The sequence below is a fragment of the Podarcis vaucheri genome, assembly GCF_965113315.1.
Source record: "Podarcis vaucheri genome assembly, chromosome: 2".
NCBI lineage: Eukaryota > Metazoa > Chordata > Lepidosauria > Squamata > Lacertidae > Podarcis > Podarcis vaucheri.
Window position 1 is genome coordinate 129,823,526 of NC_138760.1, and position 17,182 is coordinate 129,840,707.

Sequence of the window (17,182 nt, forward strand, 5' to 3'; positions counted from 1 at the left end):
CACCGTCTCCTCTCCCTGGTCTCGGCCCCTGCCGTCACTTCCATCAACCCTCAACAGTCCATCAACCTGGAGATCTTATATCCGAGGCTCTTAACTCTTCTTCACGTCCCTTCTGCCGATCTTCTTGATAATCTTTGATACTAAAAAGCAGATCTCGGGGAAGCTCCAAACCAACAATACTTTTATTCCTTCTTAACAAGTCAGCCAGGTTTCCATGGTTAAAGCTAGGGCCCATAAAGGATTCCAAATCTTGTTTCACAATTCCTCCAAATCCAAAGGCCCCAAAAGCTCCAATCTCCTCCTGGCCCAAGTCCATATCCCAAAAGTCAATTGATCCCTGCATAAGGGGATCTCTCCAACTTTCCTTTTCCAGACCAGGCCAGGCTCCCATCTTCATAATCTGGCTTTTTCTAGTTACAGTCATATAGGGCCTCAACTTGTAATCCTCCATTTGCATCTGTAAGGTTGAGGCTCCCCCTTGTATTGCTTTATATTCAACAACAACAACAACTTTCTCCTTCTCAGATTCATCCATTTGTTCAATTAGAATAGATTCCTGTGCCAGATTCTGGTCAACTTCTGTGCTGATGCCCACTTTTGTTCCCAGGATATCAATATTAGTAGCCATGACATCTATCCGTTTATGCAGCTTTCCCAACAAATAAATTGTCTTATTCAATACAGACACTACGTCTTCCTTAGCCGACATTCTTGAGATGTTCAAGGTCAAAACCTGGTTTCCCACAGTCTTTATCTTAAAGCCAAAGTCTCCAGCTGTACTTTTGTAACAATATCCCAAAACTCCCTCTAGAGGAAGACAGTCTCCATTTGTATCAATCCTTTCCAGCACAATTCCAAAAGTAAAATAGTAAAAGTTTTCAGTTACCTTTTCTTCTTTATGGCGCAGAAGCGGACGATGGAAACAATGTCTTCTTTTATGGCTAGCTGTCAAATTTATCCTGTTCACCGTCAAAGGACTTTTGCAAACCGTTCCCAGGTTCAGAGACGTGGTGATTCAATTTTTGATTTTTCACTTTCTCCTGCAGGTTCACTTGGTCAAAATTCCCCCCCCTCTTCTCCTGCTTCCAAGGGGGTTAAGTAGTTTCGATCAGTGGGGTTTTAATCCTTTACATGAGACTTTCCAAGACCTTAGTTAACGACTACTTTGCTTCAGTCTGTTTACAGAAAGGGAAGGTGGACTTCCTGTTTGAACCTTCCCTGTTCAGTGCCAAATTAAATTATTTAAAAGTCCAATTTTCTGTTCTACTCAGGGGTTGTTGTTTAAAATCCAATTGTCCACAGGAAAAAAGTCAGTGCTCTCCGACAGCAGCAATGCGGCTTCACTCCATGAAAGAAGCGGTCGATTAAAAGCATGGCGCTGCTCACCCCACGTCGCTCCGGATTCCCGATACCGGGTCTCCCCGCGATTAGGGGGGCGCAAAAGGTGCCAGCCAAATCCCAAGTTCACAGGCTTCTTCCACTTGTGATTTCTGAGGGTCTCCGCCTTCGCCGTGGTGGTCAGACCCTGTTTTTCACCGAGCAAGTTCCTCCCGATCGGAGGAGATCCGCCATTGCCGGAGGCTCTAACCCGGAAGTCAACTGTTTGTGAATATTCTTTGTCTGGTCATGCCTTTTTAAACAATGACCAGGCTTGGCTGGACCACCCAAGTCTTCTTAAATTTGGGCTTAAGAGTTTTTAGGGAAGTTGAAGTAACTTCTGTCAGGTTTGTTGTTTTGGCTTCTGTTTGCATTTGATTGACCAAAGAGATGACTGACCTTGCATATGGGTGGATTCCAGGATTGAGCCAAATCAAATCTATCCCAGATAAAAGCCAAGCAATATGTCAGTTAATATCAGCCAACAAAGGCAGTGAAAACTCTTGTAAGGCTTCACATCTAACTTCAGTCCTTCCTTTATCACAAACATTCATTAACTTTGTTCAATAATGGATGTGAACCACGTTCCCTTCGCTCTGAGTGGCGTTGGGGTCCGGGGCAGCAATGCAGAGTTAGCACGACTTACCCTAACATGGCTGGGACGCGGGTGGCGCTGTGGGCTAAAGCCTCAGCGCCTAGGGCTTGCCGATCGAAAGGTCGGCGGTTCGAATCCCCGCGGCGGGGTGCGCACCCGTTGCTCGGTCCCAGCGCCTGCCAACCTAGCAGTTCGAAAGCACCCTCGGGTGCAAGTAGATAAATAGGTACCGCTTACCAGCGGGAAGGTAAACGGCGTTCCGTGTGCGGCTCTGGCTCGCCAGAGCAGCGTTGTCACGCTGGCCACGTGACCCGGAAGTGTCTGCGGACAGCGCTGGCCCCCGGCCAATAGATGTGAGATGGGCGCACAAACCCCAGAGTCTGTCAAGACTGGCCCGTTCGGGCAGGGGTACCTTTACCTTTACCTTTACCTTACCCTAACATGGCAGTGCATTGCTGGGGGAGGGGTCAGGTGGTGGGTTTGATGGTTCTGTGTCATCTGTGCCCCGGTCACAGTATGCTGGCAGTGTGGCCCATTGGTTTCAAGAGAGTCAGGCACCCCTCAGGCGTGCTCAAATGTTGGGGGATTGAAGATGCCACACATCTACAATGCCGTTAAGTTAGACTTCAAGGCTGTCCTCTTGAGGCTGAAACGGAGCACTCTCAAGTCTCTTAGTGAGTTGGGGGGGACGGGGAACACTGTTCAATAATCTGGAGCTCCATTTCTTCCTGAGGCGATAATTATCTTCTCTCTTCATTGCAGAAGGTGATGAATGGGAAGGGAAGAACAAGGGGGACCACAACAGAATCCACATATCGGAGAAATCAAATAAATATTCAGAGTATGGAGAGTACATCGGCCAGAGCTCCCAGTCCACCTCCCATCAACAAAAGAGCTTCATTCGGAGGGATAGCCTCACTTCACAGGAAAGAATTCATAGAGGAGAGAAATTGTATCACTGCAGAGAATGTGGAAAGAGCTTCAGTCGAAAGGATCATCTCACTTCCCATCAAAGAATTCATACGGGGGAGAAACCCTATCAGTGCCTGGAATGTGAAATGAGCTTCAGTCACAGGCAGAGTCTCACTTCCCATCAAAGAATTCATACAGGGGAGAAACCCTTTCAGTGCCTGGAATGTGGGAAGAGTTTCAGTTGCAGCTCAAATCTCACTTGCCATCAAAGAATTCATTCAAAGGAGAAATCTTTTCAGTGCGTGGAATGTGAAAAGAGCTTCAGTCACAGGCAGAGTCTCACTTCCCATCAAAGAATTCATACAGGGGAGAAACCCTTTCAGTGCCTGGAATGTGGGAAGAGTTTCAGTTGCAGCTCAAATCTCACTTGCCATAAAAGAATTCATTCAGGGGAGAAATCTTTTCAGTGCATGGAATGTGGAAAGAGCTTCAATCAGAGGCAGGGTCTCACTTCCCATCAAAGAATTCATACAGGGAAGAAACCCTTTCAGTGCTTCGAATGTGGGAAGAGCTTCAGTTGCAGCTCAAATCTCAATTGCCATCAAATAATTCATTCAAGGGAGAAACCCTATCAGTGCTTGGAATGTGGGAAGAGCTTCAGTTGAAAGGACAGTCTCACTTTGCATCAAAACGTTCATACAGTAGAGAAACCCCATCAGTGCTTGGAATGTGGGAAGAGCTTCAGTCAAAAGTCTAAGCTCACTTTGCATCAAAAAGTTCATACAGGGGAGAAACCCTATAAGTGCTTGGAATGTGGGAAGACCTTCAGTCGAAAGGACAATCTCACTTTGCATCAAAGTATTCATGCAGGGGAGAAACCCCATCAGTGCTTGGAATGTGGGAAGAGCTTCAGTCAAAAGTCCAAGCTCACTTTGCATCGAAATGTTCATACAGGGGAGAAACCCTATAAATGCTTGGAATGTGGGAAGACCTTCAGTCGAAAGGACAATCTCACTTTGCATCAAAGAATTCATACAGGGGAGAAACCCCATCAGTGCTTGGAATGTGGGAAGAGCTTCAGTCACAGTCAGAGTCTATCTTCCCATCAAAAAATTCATACAGGAGAGAAACCCTATAAGTGCTTCGAATGTGGGAAGAGCTTCAGTGAAAGCAGCAGACTCACTTTGCATCAAAGAATTCATACAGGGCAGAAACCCTATCAGTGCTTGGAATGTGGGAAAAGCTTCAGTCGAAGCTCCCATCTCATAATCCATAAAAGAATCCATACAGGGGAGAAACCATATCAGTGCTTGGAATGTGGGAAGAGCTTCAGTCAACACCCCCATCTCATAATCCATAAAAGAATTCATACAGGAGAGAAACCACATCAGTGCTTGAATTGTGGAAAAAGCTTCAGTCACAGACAACATCTCACTTCCCATCAAAGAATTCATACAGGAGAGAAACCACATCAGTGCTTGGAATGCGGAAAGAGCTTCAGTCACAGGCAGAGTCTCACTTCCCATCAAAGATTCCATACGGGAGATAAACCCTATCAGTGCTTCGAATGTGGGAAGAGCTTCAGTCACAGATCATATCTCACTTCCCATCAAAGAATTCATACAGGGGAGAAACCCTATCAGTGCTTGGAATGTGGGAAGAGCTTCAGTCACAGGCAGAGTCTCACTTCCCATCAAATAATTCATACAAGAGAGAAAACCTCTTAGTGTTTGGAATGTGGGAAGAGCTTCAGTCAGAGTGCCACTCTCATGGCCCACCAAATAATTCATACAGAGTTGAAAGCATATCAGTGCATGGAATGTGGATAAAATTTCACTTGTAAATAAGTCAATTCAAGAACTCACAGCAGGGTGAATAATAGAATGGTAGATTCGGAATCTAGTCCAACTCCCGCCAATGCAGAAAAAAACCTCATTTCAAGCATCCATGACAGATGGCCATCCAACTTCTTCTTAAATACCTCCAATGAAGGAGAGTCCACCCCCTTCTGAGGGAGTTGCTTTTCACTGCTGGCTCTTGCTATCAGAAAGTTCTTCCTTATCTTTAGGAGGAATCTCCTTTTGTGTTGCTTGAATCACCTCTTCAGATTCCTTCAAAACCTTGAGAAGGACTTCTGTATGTCTGAGAATGTCCAGGGGATTGGACCATGCTCTATATTCGGGGGGGAACCCATGGAGAGAAGTCCGATATAGGGCTTAAGTCGTCTAGGCATTGGTCAGATTGTCATAATTACAGACATACTTACTGGTTTGGACGGAAGTGATTCTTATTCCGGGGAAGTGGTGACTGTGAGATTACAGGCGCTCTCGCCAATATTGTCCAAACGTCCAGTAAAACTTTGACACAGCAGACCGAATGTTTACCCGCTGAGGTTGATGTATTGGGAGTTTAGGTTTAGGGCCGTGTGGTATTGCTTTATTGTATGTGGGGTCCCTATAAAGGGAACTTCTTCCTCAAGGTGGGAGGGAGACTGGTTAATTTACCATCAGTTGAATGTAACATTTAAGTCAGATTTTTTAAAACGGATTTGCAGAACAAAACTCACAGTTTGAAAGGGAGTTATGAAGCTCCAGGGTTAAAATATTATCTAAATGTTACTGGAGTGAGATACAAAGAATGAAATCATAAAATCATGAATGAGAAGCTGGGCCAGAGATGTAGGACAAAACATTGACTTTGCTTTATGGGAACAACTGTGGAAAGTAAATTTAAGATTTCCAGCTTCCTACATTCTAAGGGAAAACTTCATGAAGATGATGCAGAGGAGTCAATCAAGATGATCCAGGGTCTGAAACCAAGCCTTATGAGGAGGGCTTGAAGGAACGGGGGTGGGGGGGCGTATCTATTTCAAGTGAAGTTTGCCGAAATCTATGCTTGCGACATGGGCTGTCATACGTCCAGATTTTCCCAGACATTTCAGCAATTTCCGCTCAGACACTGCTTACAATTCTGGATGTATGGCAACCATATCTGTATACAGTGGTACCTCGGTTTAAAAACAGCTTAGTTCCTGAACAACTTTGAACTCGAATGCTGCAAACCTGGAAGTCAGTGTTCCAGTTTGCGAACTTTGCTTCGGAAGCCGAATGTGCTCCTGAGCTTCTGTTTCCACTGTTCCGCTGCTAATTTGCGTCCCCCCATTGTAATCAAAGCCCTCCATTTCCAATTGCAGTGTTCTGAGGTGATACTTGGAGCTTTTATTTGGTGATTTTGTTTTTGCTAAAAGTAATTGCGTTTTTATTTGGCTTTTTCATTTTTGTGACTGTGGCTTGTTCTCTGTTTTTGATTGATTGTGTGACTGCGGCAATGCATAAAAGCCCCCCATCCAAACAATGTCTATCATCAGTGCAGGTAAGAAAAAAAAATAATTTTAATTTTAATCTAAAGTACTGTCTTCTTTTTTTATAGTACAGTACATTGATTATTGCTTTCATTTTATGGATCAGTGATCTTGTTAGATCGTAAAATTCATGTTAAGTTGCTGTTTTAGTTGTTTTTAAAATTCTGGAATTTATTAATCTGTTTTGCATTACTTTCTTTTTATAAAAAATTATTCAATTTTTTGCATACATATATTCTTACAATTTTTAAATTTGCTGTACAATTTTTTCCTTTCCCTCCCCCCCCCCCATACCCATTGGAAGGGTTCAAACAATTATCCTCAGACATGGGCATAGTTCTATACCATTTTAGAAAGAATTTTAATTTCAGTTCTCTGAATTTGCTTCCATAAATCTCATCTGTTCCTTTCATTATCCTTTCAACCGTTGCTTCGCTAACTTGTTCCTCCTTACTCCACATCTTTTGAATAAGTTGGGTTGTCTGTTTCTTATTTGTAATCATTCTCTTATAGATTTTACCTATCATTCCTTGTTTCGTTTTTTCCATTTGTTTGTATAGTTCCTCTATTGGCTTTTCTAAACTCCTATTTCCTGTTTCTTGGACTTTGGAAATTTTGTTGTATATTCCTCCAATTTTTAACCAGTATTGGTTACCTATATTCTCTGTTATTTCCTGCAATGACTTTAAGGACTCTCCTCTATACATACCTTTAACTATATGATATCCCTTAGCGTTTAGAATTTCCCACCATTTGGGATTATCTGTTACCTCATAAATACTTTCTAAGGGTGCACTTAGAGAAATCCTTTTTAAAAGGTTACATAATCTCAGCTCGTTACTAACAGTGAAGATACCAGGTAGCCTGACATCTGGCTGGTTGATAGGGGATCAAACACTTATTTCACTCATTGTAATACACACCAATCTCTGACTTTTGTCTTCTGGGTTTCTGGGGGTTTTCCTGTTGTTATTCCATCTCTCACAGCTACAATAAAACTGCCATTAAAATTATGGACTGGTCATTTATTTGTCAGAGGGCAAAGGGGCAAATTTAGCTGGGGATCAAATACTCCCCCCCCCACTGTACCTTCATTACTTTAATACATACCGTATTTTTCGCTCCATAAGATGCACCTGACCATAAGGCGCACCTAGTTTTTAGAGGGGGAATGCAAGTAAAAAAACATAATTTAAACGGAGCGCTGAGCAGGGCCTGTATGCATCCCAGGCTCTGCTCAGTGCTCCCTTTCATGAGCCGCGTGGAGCGTATGTGTGGCTCTTGGGGGCTTTTGCCCCAGGAGGGAGAAGGGCAGCCCGACAGTGACAGGCTGCCCTTCTCCCTCCTCAGGGAAAAGCCCCCAAGAGCCACACACACACTCCGCGCACCTCTTTAAAGGGAGCGTGGCTCTTGGGCGCTTTTGCAAGAGGTGGGGGAAGTGAGAAAGCCATGCTCTGTCCCTTCCCCCACCTCCCGCAAAAGCCACGGATAGCCGTGCGAAGCCGCTGCAGGGGTTCCCGCTCCCCTGCGAAGGGTTTGCGTGGCTAAGCCAGAAGCTAGAACAACGAGAGGGAGCGCTGCGCAGCGTTCCCTCTCGCTCTTCTGGCTTCTGGGGTAGCCCGCAAAGCTGCATTTGCTCCATAGGATGCACACACATTTCCCCTTTTTAGGAGGGGGAAAGTGCGTCTTATAGAGCAAAAAACACGGTAGCTAAACAAATTTACAAATGAACACCAGAACATTGTATGCACTCCGTACATTTAAAATTGCTTTTACCCTTTGAGTTTTTTGATGTGAAGGAGTGAGCCCTGAGTGAAATACTTTCCACACTCCATACATTTAAATGGGATTCCCCCTGTTTGTTGATGTTTTGCATGGGTTCTACTATCAGTGAAAGTCTTTCCCTGTGTGAGTTTGTTGAAGTAAAGTAAGTTGTGCCTTCTAACAAACTCTTTCCACACTCCATACATTTAAATCCTGAGAAGATTTATTGCTCAGAGAAGCCTGGCGTCCGGCCCGCTTTCGCTGCGCCAGGCCTCCGCATTCCAGAGTCCACATTCCAATGCTCTCAGTAAAGCAGAGTCCGGCAGCGGTCAGAGAAAGCTGCTGTCTTCCGTGCTTCTTCAGTGTGCTTAAACAGAGTCCACACAGGATTCTAGTAACTAAAAGCAGCTTTATTTATAGCAGAACTATCCATTGTCTAATACAGCGCACAGCATCGTGAAAACACGTCCGCTCTCTTCAAAAGCGAAAGTAGAGAGAACACAAAGGCTGGAGACTCTCGGAAGTGACAAAGAATCTCCCCCCACCCCACAGTAGGCAGGACGTACACTCTGAGCTGTTTAACCCTGTAAGCTCAGGTTCTCCTCACACCCCCTCTCACCCTGCGCTACTGTGGGGCAAGTAAGTAACAGAACTTACCCCAACTCCAAACCACCACAGAACTCCCCATGATGCTGGAAGCTCAAAGGTTTGGTAAAACCATCAGCCAAGTTATCGTGACTAGCACAATACTTCAGCCGTATCAAACCTGACTGAACACTCTGGCACACATTCTGGAAACGTGTGTCTAGATGCTTGGTTCTGGCCTTAAATTGCCCATATTCAGCTAACTTTAAACAGGGTTGATTGTCTTCCCAAACCGTGATGGGCAAGCTACAATCCCCAATACTTTCTGCTTGCTGGCTGTCTTTCACGTAGCTCGCTTCTATGGGTGTCCGAACTCCTGCACAATCAGACATTCTGAACTTCTCAAGCAACTGCTCAATCTTGCCTTTCTGACTGAGCAAGAAGCTACCATCCTCAGTTCTAGCTATCTCCACGCCCAGGTAGATTTTTACTGCACCTAGGTTCTTGAGCTGAAACCGCTTTACAAGCTCTTTGGCAAACTTCTGCACCTGTTTGTCTGCCCTTGCAACAAAAATGATGTCATCGACGAAGAATAACACCATTTCCTGTGAGTCTCCTGACCCTCTAAGGTACAGGCAACTGTCAGCAAGACTCTTTCTGAAACCTAGCTTCTCCAAAGCTTCATTCAGGCACAAATTCCAATTCCTGGCCGATTGCTTGAGGCCGTAAATTGACTTGTGAAGTTTCCATACAGTACCTTGCTCATTGCCCTCAAACCCTGGAGGAGGAAGCATATACAGATCCTCCTGGAGGTCTGAGTTCAAGTAGGCAACATCCACATCAAAGTGATGAACCAGCAAACCTCTTTGTGCAGCAATGGCCAAGTGCACAAGTAGAGATTCACTTCTGGAGGTGGGAGCATAAACTTCCGTATAATGCAACCCCCTTTGCTGCATGAATCCTCTCGCTACTAACCTGGCCTTGTACTGCGGTTCTCCAGTACAAGACGGGTTTAAGACGGTAAACCCAACGGCTACTCACGGCCTGTTTGCCCACCGGCAAGTTCGTGAGGGAGAACACACCTAGAGACTCCATTGAGCTCATCTCCTTCTGCATTGCCTCATGCCATTTCCTGGCTTCTTCCTGAGGCAGTTTCTGAACATCCTCAAAACTCTTGGGTTCACACTGTGCCATACCAACCCACACACTAGTGACTGCAAACCTTTCAGGGGGCTTCCCCTTCGTCGTCCGAGCTGATCGGCGCAACACTACTTCAGGAACCCCCTGTGACCCATTGTTCCATTTGCTGTTTTCTCTTCTCTACTTTAATATTTCATTCCATACCTTCTTATAGTTGAATTCTTGTTAATATTTCTGCAGAGTTTGATGGCTAGGTATTTTATTCTTTCAGCCCCCAGGCCCATACCTGTTATGTTGTTTATTACGTTTTTTCCGGCTACATTTACATTAAAATACATCATTTCTGATTTTGTTATATTTACCCCTAATCCAGAATATTCCTCAAAATCTTTGAATATTATCTTTATGACCCCTAATCCAGGATATTCCTCAAAATCTTCGAATATTATCTTTATTTCTTTTATCCCTTCCTTAGGATTTGTTATGATTCCAATAATATCATCTGCAAACAAATTGATTTTCATCTCCTCTTTCCCAATCTTATAGACCTCTATCCTTCCACAGTTCCTTATCCTTTCCTTCTAGTTGTTCTATAGGCATTCTATATAGGAACGGCGAAAGAGGACACCCCTGCCGAACGCCTCTGCGTATTGGGAAAGGTTGGGAGTATTCCCCATTAACTATCCCCACTGCTGTTCTTTCCTTATATAGTTATTGTATCGCGAACCGATAAACCTCTCCTATTCCACATTTTGTAATCATTTCCCATAAAAATTCCCGTGAGAGTGTATCAAATGCTTTAAAGACATCTAATTTCAGTAGCCCGAACTTTTTTACTTCTCCGTGATATTGATCTTCTTTTATTATTTGGGGGATGCCATAATTTTGGCGAAGATTTTATAATCTTGGTTTAATAGACTCATAGGTCCATATGAACCTACTTCTTTAGGGTCTTTGTTTGGTTTTAAGATTACCATTATTTCTGCCTTTCTCCATGTTTCTGGGGCCTTTTCCCCTTCTAGTATACTGTTAAAAAGTTGTAGTTCCAGGGCCAAAATTTCTACCATTTCCTTATAAAATTCGGCTGTAAAACCTTATGTTATGTCGTTATTATGCAGTTTTTGTGCGTAAGGTTTCATTGGGCTTTCTTGCCTTAAAGTAGCCTGGCATACATCTCGACTCACCCACACTCTTTTCCCTTGGAAACTCAACTCTTTAATTTTCTTCAAAGTCTGGTATACCTGCTGTTGCAGCTTCTCTCTAGAAAATGTAACTATTACATTCCTAGGGGATTTTCTCCCCTTAGGCCCCCGGCAGCAATGGGCTCGTTCCACTTTTTTTTCATCTTCCTGGGCTATCTCTTTAGCTTGAATTGCTAATTGCTGCACCCCTTTAATTTTGACTCCTTCAAGCATTACAATAATATAAATCCTAGTTAAAATATTTTAAAAGACTTCCACCGCATTCACCGCACGTCTCTTAGTTATCTTGCTCGTCTTTACATCTGTTCTTCAATCATTTCCCTTCCTTAGGTTCTTTCATAATCCGTCAAATCCTTATGTTCTCTATATTCTTAACAAGCTTAGTCTAAGGACAGCCAAACTTTCACATTTGAGCACTGCTTGTATAAATATTCATTTAAGCACTCCCATTGTTTCTGTATTATAGTTTTGGATTTATGCCTTATTAAATCCATCAATTTTGCTTACTCCAGGTACTCACATAGTTTACTTAACCAGTCCCCTTTTGTTGGGATATAATGTCCTTTCCAATGACTGCCTACCAACATTTTCGCTGCTGTTGTTGCATACAGAAAGATGTTGGTTTTGTCTTTGGGGATATGCTTACTCAAGATTCCTAGTAAATATACTTTTGCCCTCCTGATATATGATACTTTATCAATTTTTTAATCTCTTCATGGATCATCTCCCAAAATTTTTTGATCTCTGGACATGTCCACCACATATGGTATAGAGTTCCTTTCATTCTATTACACCTCCAGCATTTATTACTATTTGATCTATTTGTTTTTGCCAGTCTGTCTGGTGCCATATACCATCTGTGGTGCATCTTCATATAATTCTCTCTTAATGAATACTAAGCTGTAAAATTTATATTTTTTCCTCAAAACTTTTTCCAATCTTCAGAATCAATTGTATATCCTAAATCCCGTTCCCACTTTAGAATATTCTCTCCTTTGACTTCTTGATCTGGGAGGACTTTATCTAATAATCTATATATTTTAGAGAGTGTTTTTTGATTATTTTGTAAAACCTCTCTTTCTAATTTTGATATTTTATTTCCCAAATCCCCTAGTTTTTATATCTTTCTTGTATGTAGCCTTAAGTTGGAAATATTCTAACCAATTTATTCCCAGTATTTTGAGTTCTTTTAATTTGATACAGTGGTACTTCGGGTTACAAATCCGCTTCAGGTTACATACGCTTTAGGTTACAGACTCCGCTAACCCAGAAATAGTGCTTCAGGTTAAGAACTTTGCTTCAGGATGAGAACAGAAATCGTGCTCCGGCTGTGCGGCAGCAGCAGGAGGCCCCATTAGCTAAAGTGGTGCTTCAGATTAAGAACAGTTTCAGGTTAAGTACAGACTTCCGGAATGAATTAAGTACAGTGGTGCCTTGCAAGACGAAAAGAATCCGTTTCGCGAGTCTCTTCGTCTTGCGGTTTTTTCGTCTTGCGAAGCAAGCCCATTAGCGGCTTAGCACTATTAGCGGCTTAGTGGGCTTAGCGGATCAGCTGATTAGCAGCTTAGCGGATCAGCTGATAAGCGGCTTAGTGGATTTTGCAAATTTTTTTGCAGATAAAATCACTCATATTCGGAAGGAGCTAGACACCACTGTGGGAGCAGGGCTGGGGCGGGAGAGTGCTAGAGCCCTGTCTGGTCAAGTTGCATGGAATCAATTTCAATCCGTTACCCCCCGAGGATGTGGACAGGCTGCTTGGACGCGTGAAACCAACCACCTGTCTCCTTGATCCTTGCCCATCCTGGCTAATAAAAGCAAGCCGGGAAGGGCTGGGCGATGGGCTCTGCGGGGTGGTGAATGCTTCCCTCTGTGAGGGAACATTCCCAGATCCGCTGAAAGAGGCTGTCATTAAACCGCTTCTTAAAAAAACATCTTTAGACCCGGCCAGTATGGCCAACTATCGCCCAGTCTCAAATCTTCCATTCTTGGGCAAGGTGATTGAGCGGGTGGTTGCCGAACAACTCCAGGCACACCTGGAGGATGCGGACCATTTGGATCCCTTCCAATCGGGATTCAGGCCTCATCATGGGACTGAAACTGCCTTGGTTGAGATGGGTTGATGATCTCCGGCGAGCTAGGGACAAAGGTGAGAGTTGTTTCCTAGTTCTGCTGGATCACTCAGCGGCCTTTGATACAATCGACCATAACATCCTTCTGGACCGTCTAGAGGGGCTGGGAGCTGGGGGCACTGTTATGCAGTGGTTTCGCTCCTTCCTCCTGGGCCGGGTTCAGAAAGTGGTGGTGGGGGATGAGTGTTCAGACCCCTGGGCCCTCACTTGTGGGGTGCCTCAGGGTTCCGTCCTCTCCCCCATGCTTTTTAACATCTATATGAAGCCGCTGGGAGAGATCATCAGGGGGTTTGGACTGGGTGTCCATCAATATGCAGATGATACCCAGCTCTACCTCTCTTTCAAATCAGAACCAGTGAAGGCGGTGAAGGTCCTGTGTGAGTGTCTGGAGGCAGTTGGACGATGGATGGCGGCTAATGGATTGAGGTTGAATCCTGACAAGACAGAAGTACTGTTTTGGGGGGACAGGGGGCAGGCTGGTGTGGAGGACTCCCTGGTCCTGAATAGGGTAACTGTGCCCCTGAAGGACCAGGTGCGTAGCCTGGGAGTCATTTTGGACTCACAGCTGTCCATGGAGGCACAGGTCAATTCTGTATCCAGGGCAGCTGTCTACCAACTCCACCTGGTATGCAGGCTGAGACCCTACCTGCCCGCGGACTGTCTCGCCAGAGTGGTGCATGCTCTGGTTATCTCCCGCTTGGACTACTGCAATGCGCTCTACGTGGGGCTACCTTTGAAGGTGACTCGGAAACTACAACTAATCCAGAATGCGGCAGCTAGACTGGTGACTGGGGGCGGCCGCCGAGACCACATAACACCAGTCTTGAAAGACCTACATTGGCTCCCAGTACGTTTCCGAGCACAATTCAAAGTGCTGGTGTTGACCTTTAAAGCCCTAAACGGCCTCGGCCCAGTATACCTGAAGGAGCGTCTCCACCTCCATCGTTCTCTCGGACGCTGAGGTCCAGCGCCGAGGGCCTTCTGGCGGTTCCCTCATTGCGAGAAGCAAAGCTACAGGGTACCAGGCAGAGGGCCTTCTCGGTAGAGGCGCCTGCCCTGTGGAATGCCCTCCCATAAGATGTCAAAGCGATAAATAACTACCTGACATTCAGAAGACATCTTACGGCAACCCTGTTCAGGGAAGTTTTTAATCTGTGATTTTTTAGTGTATTTTTGGTTTCTATGGAAGCCGCCCAGAGTGGCTGGGGAGGCCCAGCCAGATGGGTGGGGTACAAATAATAAATTATTATTATTATTATCAGCAGATAAGCGGCTTAGCGGATCAGCTGTTAAGCGGCTTAGCGGATCAGCTGATAAGCGGCTTAGTAGCTTGGGAAAAGGGGGGGAGGAAAAAACCCCGCAGGAACTCGCAAGACATTTTTGTCTTGCAAAGCAAGCCCATAGGAAATTCGTTTTGCAAAGCACCTCCAAAACTGAAAACCCTTTCGTCTAGCGGGTTTTTCGTCTTGCGAGGCATTTGTCTTGTGGGGCACCACTGTACTTAACCTGATGTACCACTGTATTTTCATTCATTCCTTCTGCTAAATCTCTAATAGTTGGCCAGGCAATTTTTTTTTAAATGTTGAGGTTGCCTCTATTGGAGAGGTCCACCTTGGAGTTCTTTCTATAATTCTCTCATTTGTTCTCTCCCATACCTCAAATAGGGTCTTTCTCACAAGGCGGTTCGTAAATCCTTTATGCAATTGTATTTTCCCATAGAATAAATATCCATGCCAACCCTGTATTTTGTCCCAGCCTTCTAGTTCCAAAACTTCAGTATCTTTTAGTAACATCCACTCTTTCATCCAACTCCAGCACACTGCTTCAAAATTTCTTAAATCTGGGACTGCAAATCCCCCCATTTCTTTTGGCCCCATCATTATTTCTGATTTTATTCTGGCTTTCTTCCCTTGCCATATAAAATTGGCAAGGTCTCTTTGCCAGCTTTTAAAATATTTTGTCCCAATTATTATTGGGATAGTTTGAAATAAAAATAGGATTATCTTTCTGTGTGAACGTAAACAAGGATCCTTGGAGACTCTGGCAGAAGTTGAACAAACAAGAAAGCTTTATTTTACAGAACAAAGTTGAAAAAAGCAAAGGATGTTTCCGGAGATAGATAATGTTCTTTCAGGAAACAGTAAACCTATTAATAAATTGTACTAAATTTAGTGTATGTTACAGGGTTCTACACAAAGTAGCAAATGCACAGCTTCTTTTAAACTTCTGTTGCTTCTTTTAAGTTATTCCTCTTCGATGTTACAGGTGTCTAGAGAGCATAGCCAATGCTGAGCTTATTTCCAGTTATTTCACTTCAGCGCCTTAATTTAGCTGTTGCAGCTTAATATTTTTGATTCTTAAACAAGGTGGTACTTTCTGTCAGTTTCCACGCTCCTGAGGTACTTCTGACAGTATAGAAGACCCAGGGGGTCACCACACCCTTCATAACTGGCTTGGGGTTCTTCTCTTTCTAGAAGATCTTTCCCTTCCTGACTGAAATGAGACCAAAGTAGACAGTATCCTCACAGCTTCTACTTCTACTACCGAAGCTGATGGAAGGCACTCTGGGCCGCCTGAGCCTCGAGAGACAGCAAAGGCTCCAGGAGTACCCCCAAGCTGTGAACCTGCTCCTTCGGAGGAAACGTGACCCCGTGAAGAGCAGGTGGCCTAGGGAACCACCCACTAACAGTGCCTCGGTCTTATCTGGATTGAGCTTAAGTTTGTTGGCTCTCTCCAGTCCATTACAGAGGCAAGACACTGGTCCAGCACTTCCACTGCATCACCTGCAGATGTAAAGGAGAAACAGAGCTGAGTGTCATCAGCATACTGCTGACAACATACTCCAAACCTCCAGATAAGCCCACCCAGCAGTTTCATGTAGATGTTGAACAACCTGGGGGATAGGCTTGAGCCCTGAGGAACCCCACATTGAAGGTTGCATGGGGCTGAAAATCACTCCCCATGTACCATATTTTTCCTTCTATAACACGCAGATTTTTTCTCCTGAAAAGGAAGGGGAAATGTCTCTGCGTGTTATTGAGCAAATGTGTGGTCCCTGGAGCCAAATGGCGCGAGGGGACGCAAAAAAAATCAAATCGCGCGTCTCGGAGAAGGGAAACCTGAAATTCTCTGCCAGCGCCCCCAACCGTCCCCTGGCAATGCTTGGCTGGGCTTCCCTCCCCACACCCTCTTCCTCCCAGGCTAATGGATGAGATGATGCCACACACCCCTCACCATTTAATGTCAGTCAACTTTTTTTGGAAGGGGGACAATGGAACCGTGGCCCCTGGGAGTTGCCTCCTGAGCCGCTTTCCACCCCCTCCCTGGGGAGTCAACCCTGAGGGCCCTGTTTGGCGATGGGGACCCACATCTGAAGGAAAAGGGAGGTCGGGGTTCGAATCCCCACGACGGGGTGAGCTCCCGTTAGCCTGTCCCAGCTTCTGCCAACCTAGCAGTTCAAAAACATACCAGTACAAGTAGCTGTGGCATTTCTGTGCATTCTGGTTTTCACCAATGTACTGTACCCCTTGCGCCAGAAGCGGTTTAGTCCTGAGGGCCATGTGACCCGGAAAATCTGTCTGGGGACAAACGCCAGCCCCCTCGGCCTGACAGCGGAGACGAGCACCCCAACCCCACAGTCGCCTTTGACTGGATGTAACCGTCCAGGGGTCCTTTACCTTTTGAATATCCCAGTGTTATTGTGCGTGGGGGGAGGGTAATCTCCTGGGGGGGGAGGGGCTTCATCCTGCCAGGCAAGCCCTGCAGGTGTTCGGTTCCCGCTTTGCAGCTGGATTGCATAGATCCGGGGCCCAGTAAGGGCCCTTTTTGGGGCACCCTCCCTTCCCCATCACTGCATCTTCATCTCTTTGTCCTCTCTGCCCATCCGCCTCCCTTGCTCGCTCCTCCGGGAGTCTATTTCTGCAAGTCAGGCGGGGGTACCACCCCCCTATGATGGGGGGGGCAGTTCTTCCCTGTTCAGTTCTTCCTGTACTGGATCCTCAGGGATCCTGCACCTCAGCCCACAAGGCCCCTTTTCTGCAAGGTGGTTCTTTGGCCACTTCTTCCCTGCCTCTGGTTTACAGAAAGCTGCGAAATCTGCACATGCCCAGAGTATGGA

At 45.2% G+C, this 17,182-nt stretch overlaps 2 protein-coding genes across 2 annotated transcripts in view; both read left to right on the forward strand.

Moving 5' to 3' along the window:
• Nucleotides 1–17,182, forward strand: part of LOC309527269 (uncharacterized protein) — a 74,383-nt gene that overhangs the window by 48,722 nt on the left and 8,479 nt on the right. The window contains exon 6 of the mRNA XM_082213952.1: nucleotides 5,277–5,297. The gene's annotated coding sequence lies outside the window, so the exon portion shown is untranslated. The remainder of the gene's footprint in view (nucleotides 1–5,276; nucleotides 5,298–17,182) is intronic.
• LOC309526243 (uncharacterized protein) overlaps nucleotides 1–17,182 on the forward strand; it is a gene marked incomplete at its 5' end in the record, with an annotated part of 48,654 nt that overhangs the window by 9,220 nt on the left and 22,252 nt on the right. The window contains one exon of the mRNA XM_082212156.1: nucleotides 2,735–3,182. Coding sequence (XP_082068282.1) covers nucleotides 2,735–3,182 — 448 coding nt within the window. The remainder of the gene's footprint in view (nucleotides 1–2,734; nucleotides 3,183–17,182) is intronic.